Source organism: Bos javanicus, chromosome 3 (assembly GCF_032452875.1).
Source record: "Bos javanicus breed banteng chromosome 3, ARS-OSU_banteng_1.0, whole genome shotgun sequence".
Classification (NCBI taxonomy): domain Eukaryota; kingdom Metazoa; phylum Chordata; class Mammalia; order Artiodactyla; family Bovidae; genus Bos; species Bos javanicus.
In genome coordinates this window covers 23,621,841-23,637,556 of record NC_083870.1, presented here as the reverse complement: position 1 = coordinate 23,637,556, position 15,716 = coordinate 23,621,841, and the positions used below count along the sequence as shown (strand labels likewise).

Here is a 15,716-nt window from a genome sequence, read left to right as displayed (position 1 = left end):
CTCTCAAGCTTTCCTTATCACTGTTGTCAGCTGGTTTACTGCACTCATTCTTGTAAGACTTAGTCAATCTTTTACATTTCTATATATGGTAAATTTCAATTAACAGGAATGTTCAGTGATTACCATTGAATCCCTATTAATGATTAAGTTGCTTAAAAAGAAAAGCCATTTGTTTTCACTTTTAGAATTGTATTAATCTATTTTCTGGCTCAGGAAGAAGAGAAAACTATAATTTCATTGTTCTCTGATCATTGAGAAAAGCATTCAGGGTCTCTCAATATAGACCAGTGGTTCTCAAATTTGAGTGTGCAAGGATTGCTAAAAGTACTTGTTTTAAAAGAAGATCCTTACAGCTCCAAAGTTACATTTTAAATAATGTAGGTGTTTCAGATACTACATTTTGAGAAATTATGAGGTAGACAATTATTATTTCACAAGTTATAATGTAAATGTTCATAATATATGAAACTGAAATGAATATGTTCTTCCTCTAAAACATACCCAAGATTGCACTTTGAAAAGATGTCTGCTATAAAGTGGAATAAAGTATGCCAGTTACCTATGAGTTTTGCTTTGTTAAGTTTTGAATAAATGAGATTTAACTATATATTCCAAAATGATATAAAATTTTAAAATAACCCATAATTCTGTAAATGAGTGGTGACAAGTAACTGCTATGAAGGAATTACAAATTTCAAAGAATACAATTTTCTGATTCATATAAAACCAGGCATTTTTATTTAAGAAAGAGTAACCCTGCAATTAGAACAGGAAATTCCAAATGAAATAGATACACACCCTTTTAAAGTATGGGTATTAACATTTTTTCACTCTCTACCGCTCTCTAAACCATTATTGGTAGTTCGTGTGGTAAAAAACCCATAATCTGATAGTAGTTGCTATTTTCCCTTTAAGTATTTTATTAATAACCAATTCTACAATACTACTTTCTTAGCTTCAACTTCTGATTTTTTTTTTAGATGTTTGCCACTGGCACCAAGATAAGAGCCACAAGTCTTCAACTACAGCGCTATCCTCTGTCTGAAATCCAGTGGAGAATGAGATGAAAAAGCTTTTTCAATTCTGTCTTTTCTTGGGAAAAATCTTCTCAGAAGTCATACTTCTCACATTTTCTTTATTTGCTTTTAAAGCTCTCAGCAGAATCAATCTTCAAGTCATCTTTAGCTGAGAGGGTTAAGTGCCTCTTTGTGTAGTCTACCTGGTGAACTGCAGCTGCTTCACTAGCAAATTCTCATCCTTTAAGTAGCATCGGAAATCCCAGTATTTCATGAACTCCCAGCACAAGGCTATGTACCTTACTGGGCTCAGTAACTACTGAATGAGGAGAAGGCAATGGCACCCCACTCCAGTACTCTTGCCTGGAAAATCCCATGGACGGAGGAACCTGGTGGGCTGCAGTCCATGGGGTCGCTAAGAGTCGGACATGACTGAGCAACTTCACTTTCACTTTTCACTTTTATGCATTGGAAAAGGAAATGGCAACCCACTCCAGTGTTCTTGTCTGGAGAATCCCAGGGACAGAGGAGCCTGGTGGGCTGCCGTCTACGGGGTCGCACGGAGTCGGACATGACTGAAGTGACTTAGCAGCTTAGCAGCAACTACTGAATGAGAAATTAGCCAATGTTTCTTATTGTGTAGATAGATGCCTGACAAATTAGTATTTAATGAATGAAAGCATGGTATAGTCCAGACTCAAGAGTCTAGTGTTGGATGTCAGAGGTTCCATATGTGAGTGCTGGTCATTCATTCAGCAATATTTTCTAAGTGCTCCCTGAGTGCTACACAGTTTTAGAAAATGCTGGCTAAAAAGACAATTAAGGAGGCGCCTGCCTTCTGGGAACTCAGTCCTAATAGTGAGACTCACTAGCTAAGACCATAGATACATTAAGCTCTTTCAGTTGCCTTATTTGTTAAATGAGGATAATAAAAATTCCCTAAGTTTTTTTGTTAATTTTAAATTAAGACATGATTGACATGTAACATTGTGTAAGTTTAAGGTATATGATGTGTTGGTTTGATATATTTTATATATTGCAATATGATTATGTCCACAGAGTTAGTTAACACTTCTATCATGTCCCATAACCATCATTTCTTTTTGTGGTAAAAACAATTAAGATCTACTCTCTTAGCAATTTGAAAGTTTATAATGCAGTATTGCTGACTATAATCACTATGCTATGCATTCAATCAGAACTTATTTATCTAGTAGTTGCAAATTTGTACCCTTAAACAGTATCTCCCCAATCCCCTACCCTCCTAGCCTAGACCCTGATAGACACCATTCTACTCTCTGCTTTCATGAGTTTGGCTTTTTAATATTCTGCATTAAGTGATACCATACAGTATTTGTCTTTCACTGTCTGATTTATCTCACTTAATGTCCTCAAGTTCCATTCACGGTGTCACAAATGTCAGGATTTCCCTCTCTCTCATGGCTGAATAATATTCCATTGTATACATAAAAGGTATCTCCTTTACTCATTCATCCATTTGATGGACACTCTGGTTGTTTTGATATCTTGACTATTGTGAATAATGCTGCTATGAACATGGGTGTGTGCAAATACAAATACCTCTTTGAAATATTGATTTCAATTGCTTTAGATACACAAGTGTAGAATTCCCAGACCTTAGGGTAGTTCAATTTTTAATTTTTTGACAACTGCCATATTGTTTTCCCATAATAACTGTAACATTTTACATTCAGATCAACAGTGCATGAGAGTTCCCCTTTTCCCATACCCTCACAAACACTTGTTATCTCTTATCTTTTTAATAACAACCAATCTTTCAGGTGTGACGTGATATTTCACTGTGGTTTTGATTTCCATTTTCCCAATGATCAGTGATGCTGAGCATCTTTTCCTGTACCTGTTGTCTTCTTTGGAAGACATCTGTATGTCTTCTTTGGAAAAAGAATGTCCTTTGCCCATTTTCCCCCTGATTCTAAACATTTGTTTTCCTTCATCGCTTATACTTTTTTGAATGTGTATACCTTGCTTTTACCTACTTCCCTAGTCTTTAGTCATTTTCTGATGTATGCAGTCTGGGTTCCTGATCATACCTTAAATCCTTTTAAAGCCATGACCTCATTGTCTACCACTTTTCCCATAACCCAGTGCTCCTCTGTGCTTAGCAGTATGCCTTCACTAATGGCTGGAGAACCAAAAACAACTGCGTGTTCAACATTTACAAATTTATAATTTATAAATATTTATTCACTTTACTCCTGATTAGAAAATCCTGTAAGAGACTGAAAGAAAGACGAGATTGTAAACCTCAAATCCATTTTTTTAAATTGAATTTGGTGATTTTATACAGCTGCATAATGATACTGTGATGAGGATTAGCTATATTGGTAGCTACTCATCACCATTATAGCCTTTCAAATGCTATTTGAAAGTCACTAGGGTTTGGTAGATTGTAAAGCTTTTAAAACTTTACCTGTTTCAGTCAATACTGGATTTCAAAATATAAATAATGATTTACAGCCTAAAAAATATAATCAGAATGTGGTTAAATCATGTAGCTCTGAGAATTAGAGTGAACATTACCAGTATTTTATATCTGGAAATTATTGGGAATTTTCCAGTAATATTTTCTAAAATTGGGTTTCCCTACTCCTAATGTGTTTTCATTTTTAAAGTGTTAGTCACTCAGTCATGTCCGACTCTTTGTGACCCCATGGACTGTAGGCTGCCAGGCTCCTCTGTCCATGGAATTCTCAAGGCAAGAATACTGGAGTGGGTTGTATAATTGACATATAACATTATTAGTTTCAGGTGTACAACATAATGATGTGATATTTGTATATATTGAAAAATGATCACTACAATAAGTCTAGTTAACATCTGTCACTATACTGAATTTTTTTCTTGTTATTTGTCCAATTTTTAATTGAATTATTTGCTTCTTTACTATTGAGTTGTATGATTCTTTATATATTTTGGATATTAACTTTTTGTTAGACACATAGTTTGCATGTATTTTTATCCATCTCTGTAGGTTAGCTTTTCAACATATTGTTTTTTGCCCCCCAGAAGTTCATTTTAGTTTTTGTTACTTGTGCTTTTGGTTTCATTTACAACCTATCTACTTTTATGGATCATTCTAAGAAGTTAGCAAAATAATGAACATGAATGTGAAACTGAAAAAGTAGTTTATACAACTGAAAAATGGTCTACTGAAGTGCCACATGATTTCTTACTTCCTATTCAATCAGTAAGTATAAAGTGGTCTGCGGAGAACAGAGAATTTTGTCTGAAAAAAAAAATTCCCTTAAATCTGTTCAAGCTGTTATTAAAATTGTAATAAAAAGTTAACAGTATTAAAATAAAGGCAAGACTAAAACACCTTATATTTATGGGTCATGAGTATATAACACAGTTGCCTCTGATATTTTCAGCAACTGACTTGAAAAAACAAATAGAAAAAATAGACGTAGAAAACAGTTCCAAGAACAGGGTACCACCCAGTAACCAAAACATTCCATTCCTTGGTTATGCAGTTTCATGCTACACCTTAAGTTTATTTTAGAATATTTTTAGCCTATGTCCTCCCTCCATGACCTTCCTGATTTGCTAAATGTTGAAAAGAGAGAGCATATGATTCACTGACATTTCCAAAAAGTTTAAGTCGAGTCTAAGGCTTACATATCTAAAAAGAAACCACAGCAGGCACCTACTTACGCTGTCCAGTCAAGTGGCAGTGAGTATGAACTCTGTAATAGAAACCCCCGGGGTGGAATGCTGGCCCTAGTGCACTGGTACTGTTACTTAAGCTCTCTGAATTCAGGGTTTCTCATCAATACTGTAGAAATAATAATAGTAGTGACAATTAATGAGATTAGGCACTTGATTTAATGCCTACCTCAAAACAGGGCCTGAATAAATGGAAGCTATTCTCTTCTTACTACCTATGTAAACAAGTACATATGCCATTCTGTCTAAAAGAAATTCAGTTGGCTGTCACTGAATGTTGGAGAGACACATTTCAGGATACAGAAGTACATCTGGCTCCACACCAGCAGTGCTGGGTACTAGACACAAGAACTCTCATCATCCTGGTCTTCTGAGTGATATTTCACTGAAAAGAGATCATGGTGACCACGTAGGCCACAAACGTTCCTGTCTCATGTCCACAATCACACCAAGCAGTGCAAAGGATTGTGAAATACAGAGAGAGGTAAGTTCCCAGCAAGAAAGAGGCATCTCTTGGCTTTTTGACATCATAGTTTAAAAAGCTCTGTGGGAAGTTTCTCACATTGGTTGCAAAGGACCACATGTTATTTATGAAATGGTAACATCATTATGTAAGTGTCTTATTGTGTGTGGCATTGTCTAGAAGGAATGGGATTGGCACATGACATGCCCTCTGATGGTGCCTTTGACAAACAGATGTATCAGAAAGAGGCTCCATATTTCCTCAGTAGCTCCTAGTACTTTTTGATCAGGAAGGTAAAAGGTAAAGGTAATCTTATTAGCAAGAAAAAAGATAAGAGAAAAGACGCATGTGAGTTTGTGTGTGTGCACACATGCTGCGTATATAAATGTTCTAGCTGGGGGGTTTAATTAAGAATTTAAGAAGAATTATAACCAATTTTATTTTAGTCACTTACTTTCTCCCTCCTGGAGAGAAAATAAAACCCACTATGCTAGCCAAAAATAGGTTGCTTTGCTAAGTTTTGACTTTACTTAAGTACTTATAAGAGGAAGGACTCAGAAAAAATCATATAAGGTGTTCATAGAATTTTACCTTGGCCATGCCTTTATAGAAGGCATTCACTACTAAGTATAGAAAAATTTGAAAGCTATATAACTTAAGCACAGTGATGGAAACTCATGGTCTGAAAAGAAACTCTTTTTTAAGTAGCTATAAACACATGGCTTAAAAACCCTAACTAATGAGAAGTTTCATGTTACAGTTCAAGGAAGGCCTGTAAGTAGAAAACTGGGCCAGAGAAGCACAGAAACAACCTTCTAACCTTCCAAGAGACAAATAAGTCAGATATATTTGAAAATAACTAACCTTTAGATGCCCTTTTCCCAAAGTGAGGGGGCTGAAGAAGGAAGGTCCTTCAATAGTATTAAAATAAAGGCAAGACTAAAACACCTTATATTTATGGGTCATGAGTATATAACACAGTTGCCTCTGATATTTTCAGCAACTGACTTGAAAAAACAAATAGAAAAAAGGTCCCAACAAAAAGGAGCATTACCTGTGAATCCTGGTGAGCAGACACAGCTGTAACGATTAACGCCATCCATACAGACTCCATGGACACACGGGTTACTTGCACAGTCGTCAAAATTGATTTCACAATTAACACCTGCAAAGATGAAAGCAAAGAGAAACCGTGCAATATTAGCACAGGAATACCAATGATCTTTGTTTGTGATGCTGGGTGTTAGGGAATCTAATGAGTATCTAGCCAACCTTGAATACAGGAAAGTAGCATTTCTGAAAGTTCAGTCCTCCAGACCTTGTCAAAGGTATCATGAGGTCAAATGATTGTATTAATCACACTAAGCCACTATTTGTCTTTTTTATTGTGTTGGCATTAGCACTATGTTACAAAAGCAATGGAGGCAATTAAAATAAATTCACTGATTAAAAAAAAAAAAGTCCACCAGACCCTGTGACAGAGTCTTCAGAACCTGGCAACAGTTCTTCATGATGTATGCTCCATCAAGGCAGAGATTTTTATCTCTTTTGCCTCAAGTATCCAGAGCAGCTTGTAGCATATGTTGCCTCATTTTAAGTACAAATTAGGGATCCAAAGTTAATATACAGCTGCAATGACAATTAGTTGAACTGATCCCTTTTACACACTGAACAATTCTCAGTGACAGGCAGCAAGGAGCCTGTCATCACTTCTGCCTTAATTCTGAGGCTGACAGTTTTCTATGACCTTGAATATAAGGTGCTTCCTAACTTCAGAAACATTGAAGATTAAAAAAAAAAAAAAAGTGTAGCTCAGCAGTGAAGACATCTGCAAGGCAGCTGACAGCCAGCAGGAGGCACAGTAAGAGCTGTACTTTGATCTGTTTAACCCCAGCGGTGGGACACAAGGGCAAATGGTGAGATGAGAATTGTAAATGAAGGACCCACTGAAGGGGCCCCGGTGAGCAAGCCAACGATTTGGAGTGGCATGAAAGGTCAACGGGAAGGGTATGGGATGGATTAATGTGAGAAGAACACTGGGCAGGCCATGACACGGAGTTGGTTTAAAGAAGCGGTGGTGCCCAAGGCCAAGGACATGCCAGTAGGAACGAAAGCAAAAGGATGAATGTGAGAGGTCATAAGAGTTATAGTCTTTATCACTTGGAAACTGAGTCAATGAAGAGAATAAGGGAGAAGTCATGGAAATTCAGAGTTACCACACCTGGATGTCTAGGAAAATATAATGCTCTTGACAGATGTTGTGAATGAGGAAGAGGAGTTGGTTTTGGAAGACCAAAGTCCTGGTTTTGGATCTTTGAATTTAAAATATTAACTGCTTAAGTAGGTCTTATTAATTGATCTCCATGGACATGATTGCTTTAGAATATCAGACTGTACCCAACCAAATTATTACCCAGTTCCCATATTTCCATTTTGATGATAAAGCTATGGCTTTAGATTACAATAAATATCTTACTGAAAAAATGAAGAGCAATGGAGGTATGCCTGCTGGCATCTTAGCAGGAATCCAGAAAGTGCCAAACTGTACTGTACTAGTGTTTTTATTCTTCACCTCCATGTACTCAGTTAAAACAATACAAAAAAGATAGTTTCACTTAAGAATGACTTTGATGAAGCTGCTGAAATTATTAACTTTATGATTTGATTATACCTTGACCCTTGAGTATACCTCTATTGTTTTGCGTGATGAAACAGAAAATACACATAAAGCTATTCTGTGGCATGCCAACTTACAGAGCAGTCTCCAGGAAAAGCAGTTGTGTGACTGAGTACTGAACTGAAACTGAAACTTTTTTCACAGAATCCCATTTTAATTGAAAGAGCAACTGACAGATGAACCAGGACTATTCAGACCTAAGTACTTAGCAAACAGTTAAGTGAAAGAAACAAGCCTGCCATTTCAAGGAAAACAAATATGACAATACTGTGCTCCAGAGGTAAAATTTAAGCTTTCATTAGAATTTTGGGACTTGTATCTACCACTATAAGCTTGATACTGACTGTCACTATTAAGGGCTAAAGTTCAGGACAAATCTTACGGAGTCATAGCTTTCTCTTGGGGTATGCTGCCTTCCTCCTGTATTCCCCAGATGAATGGCAGAGTTTCACTAGGAAAGTTACAGGTAACTAAATAGTAGAGATACACCAATCCCTACTGTTACCACTACTCTGTAAAAATACTATTATATTACTTAACATGAATTTAGTGATGAATTTGGATATCATAAAAGAATATCTTGGCAGTTTAAAAAGCCTAAAAATGAAGCCTCATAATTAGGATATAAACTAACAAATGAAATTTCCACAACAAAACGCCTAATATTTATTCACTCAAACTTTATGTGAATATTTATTCATAATTACCATATTGAAAATGTATCAAGTCATTATTGTGCACAAAATACTCTGCTTCCTACTTGATATAACTTTGTTTCTCTCACTTCAGTGCCAAACCAATTTGTGTTACACCCATTTTATCACGCACTTGTACAATTACATCAGCACAGCTAGGATGTGAACCCAGCTCTCTGGATTCTATACACTTCACTGCACCACACCGGTCACTGTGATTAATGTAGCTATGCTGCCTTGCTAGCCACAGATGAGGCAAAGGTTTCGATATTCCTTAATTACAAATGGATACCTTTAGGAGATGTGTCTAGCCCTTGATTGACAATCCCAATTAATCCACAACAGACCAAGGCAGGCCCCAGGAAGCCATGCAGTTTAATGGGACTCTGCCCCTAAACCCATGTTGCATTCTAGCAGGAACAGACACTCAGCTCGAGCTGGGCCAATGAAATTATCTCACTGGAACACTGGAACATGAACTGGGTGACCTATGGTCTGCATGTGGCCCTACTTCCCACTAATCCCCCCAAAGCCTCATTATTCAGTTCTCACTTGGAATCTGTAAGATGCTTCTGTGTGCTTTCACAGAATTCCTTCTGCTTGTCTGTTTTGTATTTGTTGTTTGCTGATGATTCTTTGCAGTTTCTATAACTTGAAACTTCCCCCAAACTTACTTAAGATCACAGGTGAAAAAAGGCATTAGTAGTGATTCTGGGTAGTGTACTGCGCTTTAAGTACTTAGTGAGTGAGAAACCACAGTTATAACCTGCAGATTGTAAAGTGTCCCTTCTATCCATATACTCATCCAAACCCCAAGCTACCAACTCAGACTATATTATGAGTGGGTTGTCGATTCTTAGATTGCAACTCAAGAGTCTATACATAATGGTTAATTGAGTGAATCCTTTTGCCCAGGCTCCCTGTACATGCCAAGTCCTTCTGCAAACATTACAGACCAATATCTCTTTATGTGGTCTGCATCTCTTTGTGTGAATTCTCCAAACAGTCACAGGAATGAAACTGGCAGTTTTCTGAGAGAACCTGTGCCTTCCTTCTCTATGCTGCCTGCACACCGCTGATATTTACTGCCTGCCTTTCTCACTGACAGCTACTTCCACCTTGACGTCTCTGTACTCCCCAGGGAACACACCTGATCCATCCTGGAATAATAATATAATCCCAAAGAAAACAAAATGCCTTGCCAGCCCACCACTCACCCAGGTTTCCAGTACATTTTTTATAATGGGAACGATAGCAAAGCCTAAAACAGCCCCACCATTCTAAAGGCATCCATTCAATTGCTTGTAAATCTCTCAAATTTCTTTTCGTACTGCAATTTCTCATGTCTGGGGACCAGCCCGGAAGCAAATTGCTTTTGGAAGGTTTCACAAAGATCTATTCAGCTCTTTTAGAGAGTTATCTAAACGTGGGGAGGGGGAAGGCATTTTCAACTGGGAAGGCATGGGATGTTTTTCGTATGCTTGAGCAACTCAAAAAGGACTTTGTTTTCAAACTTGGCATGTACGAGTTCCTGGATGAAGACCAGGGCCTTTGACAAGTTTGAAGAAATGGATTTGGAAATAACAAAATAAAATGAGGGCAGCTAACCGCCTCCCCCACCTTTGCCCCCTACACAGGCCATTTTCCTTAAATGGAGAATGAGTTCTCAATAAATCACTCCTTGTATTGGCAGGTTCCCTTCTAACAAAGGCACACACTAGTTAATCTTCCACTAATACATTTTCCTTTGATCTGAGACACAGAACTTCTCTGTCCATTAACCACAGTTGTGACCATAATTATTCCTCAAATAAGTAAAACAGAATCCACTGAAATCTGTGAAATGCTGCTGCCTGAGAAAACAGCTCAACATTTCCCCAGGAAGGAGTAGCATGCCCTCACGACTAACAAGCCGTCATTCAACTGGAGGCAGGAAACAGCCATGAACTGGATGGGAGACGACAGCTCTGTATTCTAATTGACAATAACCCAGACATGTTGCAGCGTCTCTCCTCTCCCTCTGAGTCCCCCAAATGCCCAAAGCCCAGCAGAGAAAAACAGCAGAAGAAAGATGACCCGTTAAAGATAGTGTGTTAGTTGCTCAGTCATGTCCGACTCTTGTGACTCCATGGACTATAGCCTGCCAGGCTCCTCTGTCCATGGAATTCTCCAGGCAAGAATACTGGAATGGGTTGCCATTTCCTTCTCCATTAAAAATACTGGACTCCAAAAGGGAGGAAAAACTACTGGAAGAATGGGAGGGATGGAGAGGGAAGGACCAACTTCATTAATCTGAGTAAGGTGGAAGTTAAAAAAAGACAATCCAATCCAGCCACAAAAGTAAGAAGGGTTTCAATTTTCAATAATAATTTCAATTTTTTGAAGTGGTATGCCTCCTTTTGATGAAAAACACATACACAGAATCATCACCTTTGCGAAGTTATTGTCTCTGACTTCCCTACTGGCTAGAGCTATCTGCCCCTGAGATGTTTCTGGCTGTGCTTCTCAGAATCAAGACTATATTTTTGGTACCAAAGCATGTGCTGAGAAAGTCTGAGAGATCTGTGTAAACTGTTTTAGAGAAACAATGAAAACTCCAAAGGCAGTGAAGAGTGGGCTTACCTGACGTGCCTGGCTGGCAGTTGCACTGGTAACCATTCACCAGGTCGATGCAGCGACCCTCATTCAGGCAAGGGCTGCTGTAGCATTCGTCTATCTGGTCACTGCAGATGGCGCCCATGTAGCCCGGATTGCAAATGCAGGTGTAGGAATCAATGCCATCCTGACACTGGCCGTGGTGGCAAGGATCAGGGTCACAGTTGTCAATGTTCTCCTCACACAACACACCAGTGAATCCTTAGAAGGAATTGTACCCAAGAGACTTAAAACCCAAGGCGCACATTCCACACCTGAGCATACACGCAGCTCCAGCATCCTCTTAATCCTACACATCCCATATCTTAAACAATTCATACTCTGGGCCATAAGCAATTGGAACTGACTATCTGCACTATGTATAAGGCAAGCCTAGAGAGTTTTGTTTACAATGAAGTTGTTCAAGTCAGATCTGTAGAATTCAAATAGCTTTTCCTAAACGATCAATAATTTCACTGCAGAGACCTTTTAACTGCATCTTAATTGCATATTGGACTTCAGTGGGGAATAGCTCTTTATAATTTTCCTTAATATATTTATCTCTATATGCCTCTTCTCCCAAACCAGTCTGCATATATAGGTACTAAATTAATGACTTCACATACCTCATCTTTCCAATTCTGACCTGAGAGGACAGAGAACTTTTCCTTATTTCTCCCAACCTCCCAAGAATCTATGCAAATATAGTAAGTTTTTAACCAATACTTGTTAAATAAATGCCCAAGTTAAGACAGTTAAAAGGGGCAAATAAGAGTTCCTTTATCCAACCTTAAATCTTTTTAAGAGACTTTGGAAGGACTCTCCTCCCTTTTAAACATGAGTTCAAAGTTTAAAGTCTCTCCAGTGAAGGTTATACTCCATAAGCATAATCTAGCCAGAAGAAGACCAAACCTGAAACTTTTCCAACAGAGACCAGAGTTTGTGAAAAGAAAAGGAAGCTGAGTGGATCATCTGACAGGGTCTACTCTGAGAAGGCCTAATAAGTGGTAATATTCTAATACTATCGAAATAGTAATTCTCTGTTTATTTTTATGACTTAGTTTGCTTTTCTGTGATCACAAAAAAAGTCATGCACATGATGCTTAAAATCTTTTAAGAATCCATTTTTTAAAATAAGAAAAAATGTCCTGAATTATATTTATAACTTCTCTTAAACAGTCAGATAAAAAAGAAACTGGGAAATTATCTTTTCTAATAATTTCTAGTCCTTCTCTACACAATAATGGTCTGTGCAGAAGCAAATGTGTAACAAGAACTGTCTGGCTTATTCAAATCCACTCCCAAATTAGAAATGTCGCCACAGATCAGAAATGCAGAATATTTGTAAACACTCTTTTTGATTCTAGTAGCAGGAGTCAGGAAAGAGGACCCAAACTTTCCCAAATAGAGCTGTCTCCCCTGTGCAGATACACATTTGACTCTCAAAGCATCAATCGTATTTATGCAGAAAATCTCTGCACTTGCCCACCACTGCATTTCTGAGCCTTTGTTCGATCCCTTGCCTCAAAAAACAGAGACAGGCCTCTTGCTGAGAAGCCCCAATGACAAATAGTTTTCAGCTGGAATTCTTCCCTTTTCCAGAGGAATAAGGCAAGCCAGCTGGAAATTCACCATTGCCAAAATCTGCCCTAGAAAGACGGAGACACCAAATGGAAATGTCCAGGCCAGGCCATCATTGTGGTGAAGGAAGCAGGCGTTGTAGAAGGAAACAGTGAGAGGAGCAAGAAAGAGGCTGGAAGAAGCCCCTTCTAAACACAGAGCAGCCCATTAGTAGACTGGCCTGGCAGGGCAACAAGAAGAGGACAGTCTCCTATTTAGTGCAGATGGACCTACCAGGGGAATAAGAAGTGAAAAATGCTTACCTGTGGCACACTGGCACTCATAGCCATTCGGGTGATCTATACACTTTGCCCCATTCAGACACGGAGTACTAGAACAGTCGTCAATATCGATCTGGCAAACTGGTCCCGTGAATCCTTCAAAGGGCACATGATGACACAAGTCAAAGGATTATCTTATGTTTTCCTTACTATCAGAATGATGCCCAAGAAGAACTGGGCTGTTACTGGCAGGGTTTATATCCCTGGATCAGCACATGGAGAATTATTCTCCTGAACAGGTACCTGGGATAACGGGTGAGGCTCAGGGCATCAGAGGCACCAGGGTGTCTCTCTCACCTCTTTTTCTTCCCAGTATAGATTTCACTTCAACTTAAAACAGGAACTGAATGCATACAGGCAGAACCCCCTAAGAAGTGAATGTAGCTGCACAGGAACTGGGACCTTCTCTCTGAAGAAACAACAAGAGAGGCTATAGCCTAAGGCAGAAAATTCAGCATGTCTTCCACAATGGCTGAGGGGGGAAAAGGAGAGACACAGCATTCTTTGGAAAGAACTGACTTGTGCTATTAATGTACCCATGGGTGAAATGTCTAAAAATAATCATCTCAGAGAAAGGTTTCAAGAATATGACTCACAGGAAAAAATAAAATCCTGAATAATCTAAAACTAAGGGCTTCCGTGAGGTATGAACTTTCTGAAATGTACACACAGACGGCGAGGTCATGGGCCATTCAGAACAGACTTGGACTTCTGGCCACAGAGGATTTGGAAGATATACTAGCTGAAGCAAATCCCCCACTTCTGTACACACACACTCCTATCCCAAAGCGCTCACTTTAATGACTTCCTCATGTAGAGCCCACACACATTCTCTCCCTCCTCTCTTCCCTGCGGTCAGTCGGCTTTGTGCTTTCAAAGAAAACAGGGGCAGGTGGTGGGCACTTACCAGGCGGACACAGACACTGGAAGCGATTGACTTTATCCACACACTGTCCATTGTTCACACAAGGGTTGCTCTGACATTCATTTATCTCCAACTCACAATGCACACCTTTGAAACCTGAACAAAATGGACCACACAAGTGGCTTAGAAAAAGACAAAGGCATATTCTAGCCAAGAAAGCACAAATTCATAAAGATGACTACATCCTCTATGAGTATGAACTTTTCTGCAGAGGGAAAGAGGACTATGCCGTGATTGAAAACAGTCACTGTGAGCATCAGTCAGACACGGGCATATTCTGGGATATCCATGTCACTGTGGAGACGGAGAAGAGGTTACCTCCAAAGACCTTGGTAAGACCTAGCATGCCAACAAAGACTGAACTACATTCTCTGATCAGTCCAGGCACTGCTTTCGGGACAGTGCCAGGCCCACAGGGTCCCCAGTCCTAAGGGCCAACTGAATGAATCAGAGATGCTGTTGTTCTCGGGGTGTAAGTCAAAGTTAGGAGGGCCTGCCAAGGCTAGAGCGGTTAGCACCCGTAATCAGGCCAAGCAGCTCCTGACAGCTGTCATTTTAAGCTAAAGTTCAGCTGTGCTCTCTAAGGATTCAAGCAGAGGTCTCTGCAGAAGAGTTCCAAGATATAACACAGCATGTGTATCTCACCATGAGATAAACAGCAAGTTCCTATACAATTATGGTAATATTATTTTCTATAAATGGAATGGTATGCTATTTGTAATATATCAGGGGATAAGGAAAGCTTGCTATTTAAAGAATTTTTATGATAAATACTTTATTAAATCAAAGTATACTTGCATTTTAAAAATCTTCTGAATTTTCCTCTCACAAGTATCTGGATTTTGACACGATGGGATTGTTTTCCATAGTTCTAAGAATTTTAACATGAGCCTTAGTCCTTAAGGGTCCCCTTGCATGTGTGCATACTAAGTCGCTTCAGTTGTGTTCAACTCTTTGCGACCCAATGGATTATAACCCATCAGGCTTCTCTGTCCATGGGATTCTCCAGGCAAGAATACTGGAGTGGGTTGCCATGCCTGCCTCCAGGGAATCTTTCCAACCCATGGATCAAACCAATGTCTCCAGCAGATCCTGTACTGCAGGCAGATTCTTTACCACTGAGCCACCAGGAAAGCCCTAAGGGTCCCGTGGCTAGGGATTAAATTCCAACAGAGCTTACGGAAATGCCATGCTGTACTCAGTGCTCTGCCTAAGAGAAGCGCAGTGCAAGGTCTCTGGTCTAGACCCCGCACACCGACGGCCCATGTACCTGGCATGCACAGACACGTGAAGCCTCCAATCTTATCCAAACAGGTGGCATCATTCTTGCAGGGGTCTGAGTGGCACTCATTGATGTCCATCTCACAACGAGGTCCTGCATAGCCCTTCAGACACTCACAGTGGAAGGCACCATCTGTGTTCACACATTTTCCTGCATGCTCACAAGGATTGCTGTTGGCTGGAAGACACAAGCACCCATAACCAGGATCAAAGCACTCGATGGAGCTTCCACAAATGTGGACTACAGAAGTGGGTCAGATTAGTAGCATTAGGGCCAGTCCTTTAATAATCTGATTCTCAATTTCTTACATCATTCTAATCAATCAATCAATCAGAAATCAATCAATCAGAAAGTAAATAAATAATTAAATGAAGAAGGAAGAAAGGAAATAGGGAAAGAAAGACAAATGAGGGCA

General features: G+C 39.2%; 1 protein-coding gene across 3 annotated transcripts in view; it reads right to left on the bottom strand.

Annotated features, from left to right (window-relative positions):
* Positions 1–15,716, bottom strand: part of NOTCH2 (notch receptor 2) — a 174,470-nt gene that overhangs the window by 43,360 nt on the left and 115,394 nt on the right. For all 3 annotated transcript variants that reach the window (XM_061409410.1, XM_061409419.1, XM_061409427.1), the window contains 5 exons: positions 15,290–15,478; positions 14,002–14,115; positions 13,077–13,190; positions 11,182–11,415; positions 6,242–6,352 (listed from right to left, as the gene is read on the bottom strand). In XM_061409410.1, coding sequence (XP_061265394.1) covers positions 6,242–6,352; positions 11,182–11,415; positions 13,077–13,190; positions 14,002–14,115; positions 15,290–15,478 — 762 coding nt within the window. The remainder of the gene's footprint in view (positions 1–6,241; positions 6,353–11,181; positions 11,416–13,076; positions 13,191–14,001; positions 14,116–15,289; positions 15,479–15,716) is intronic.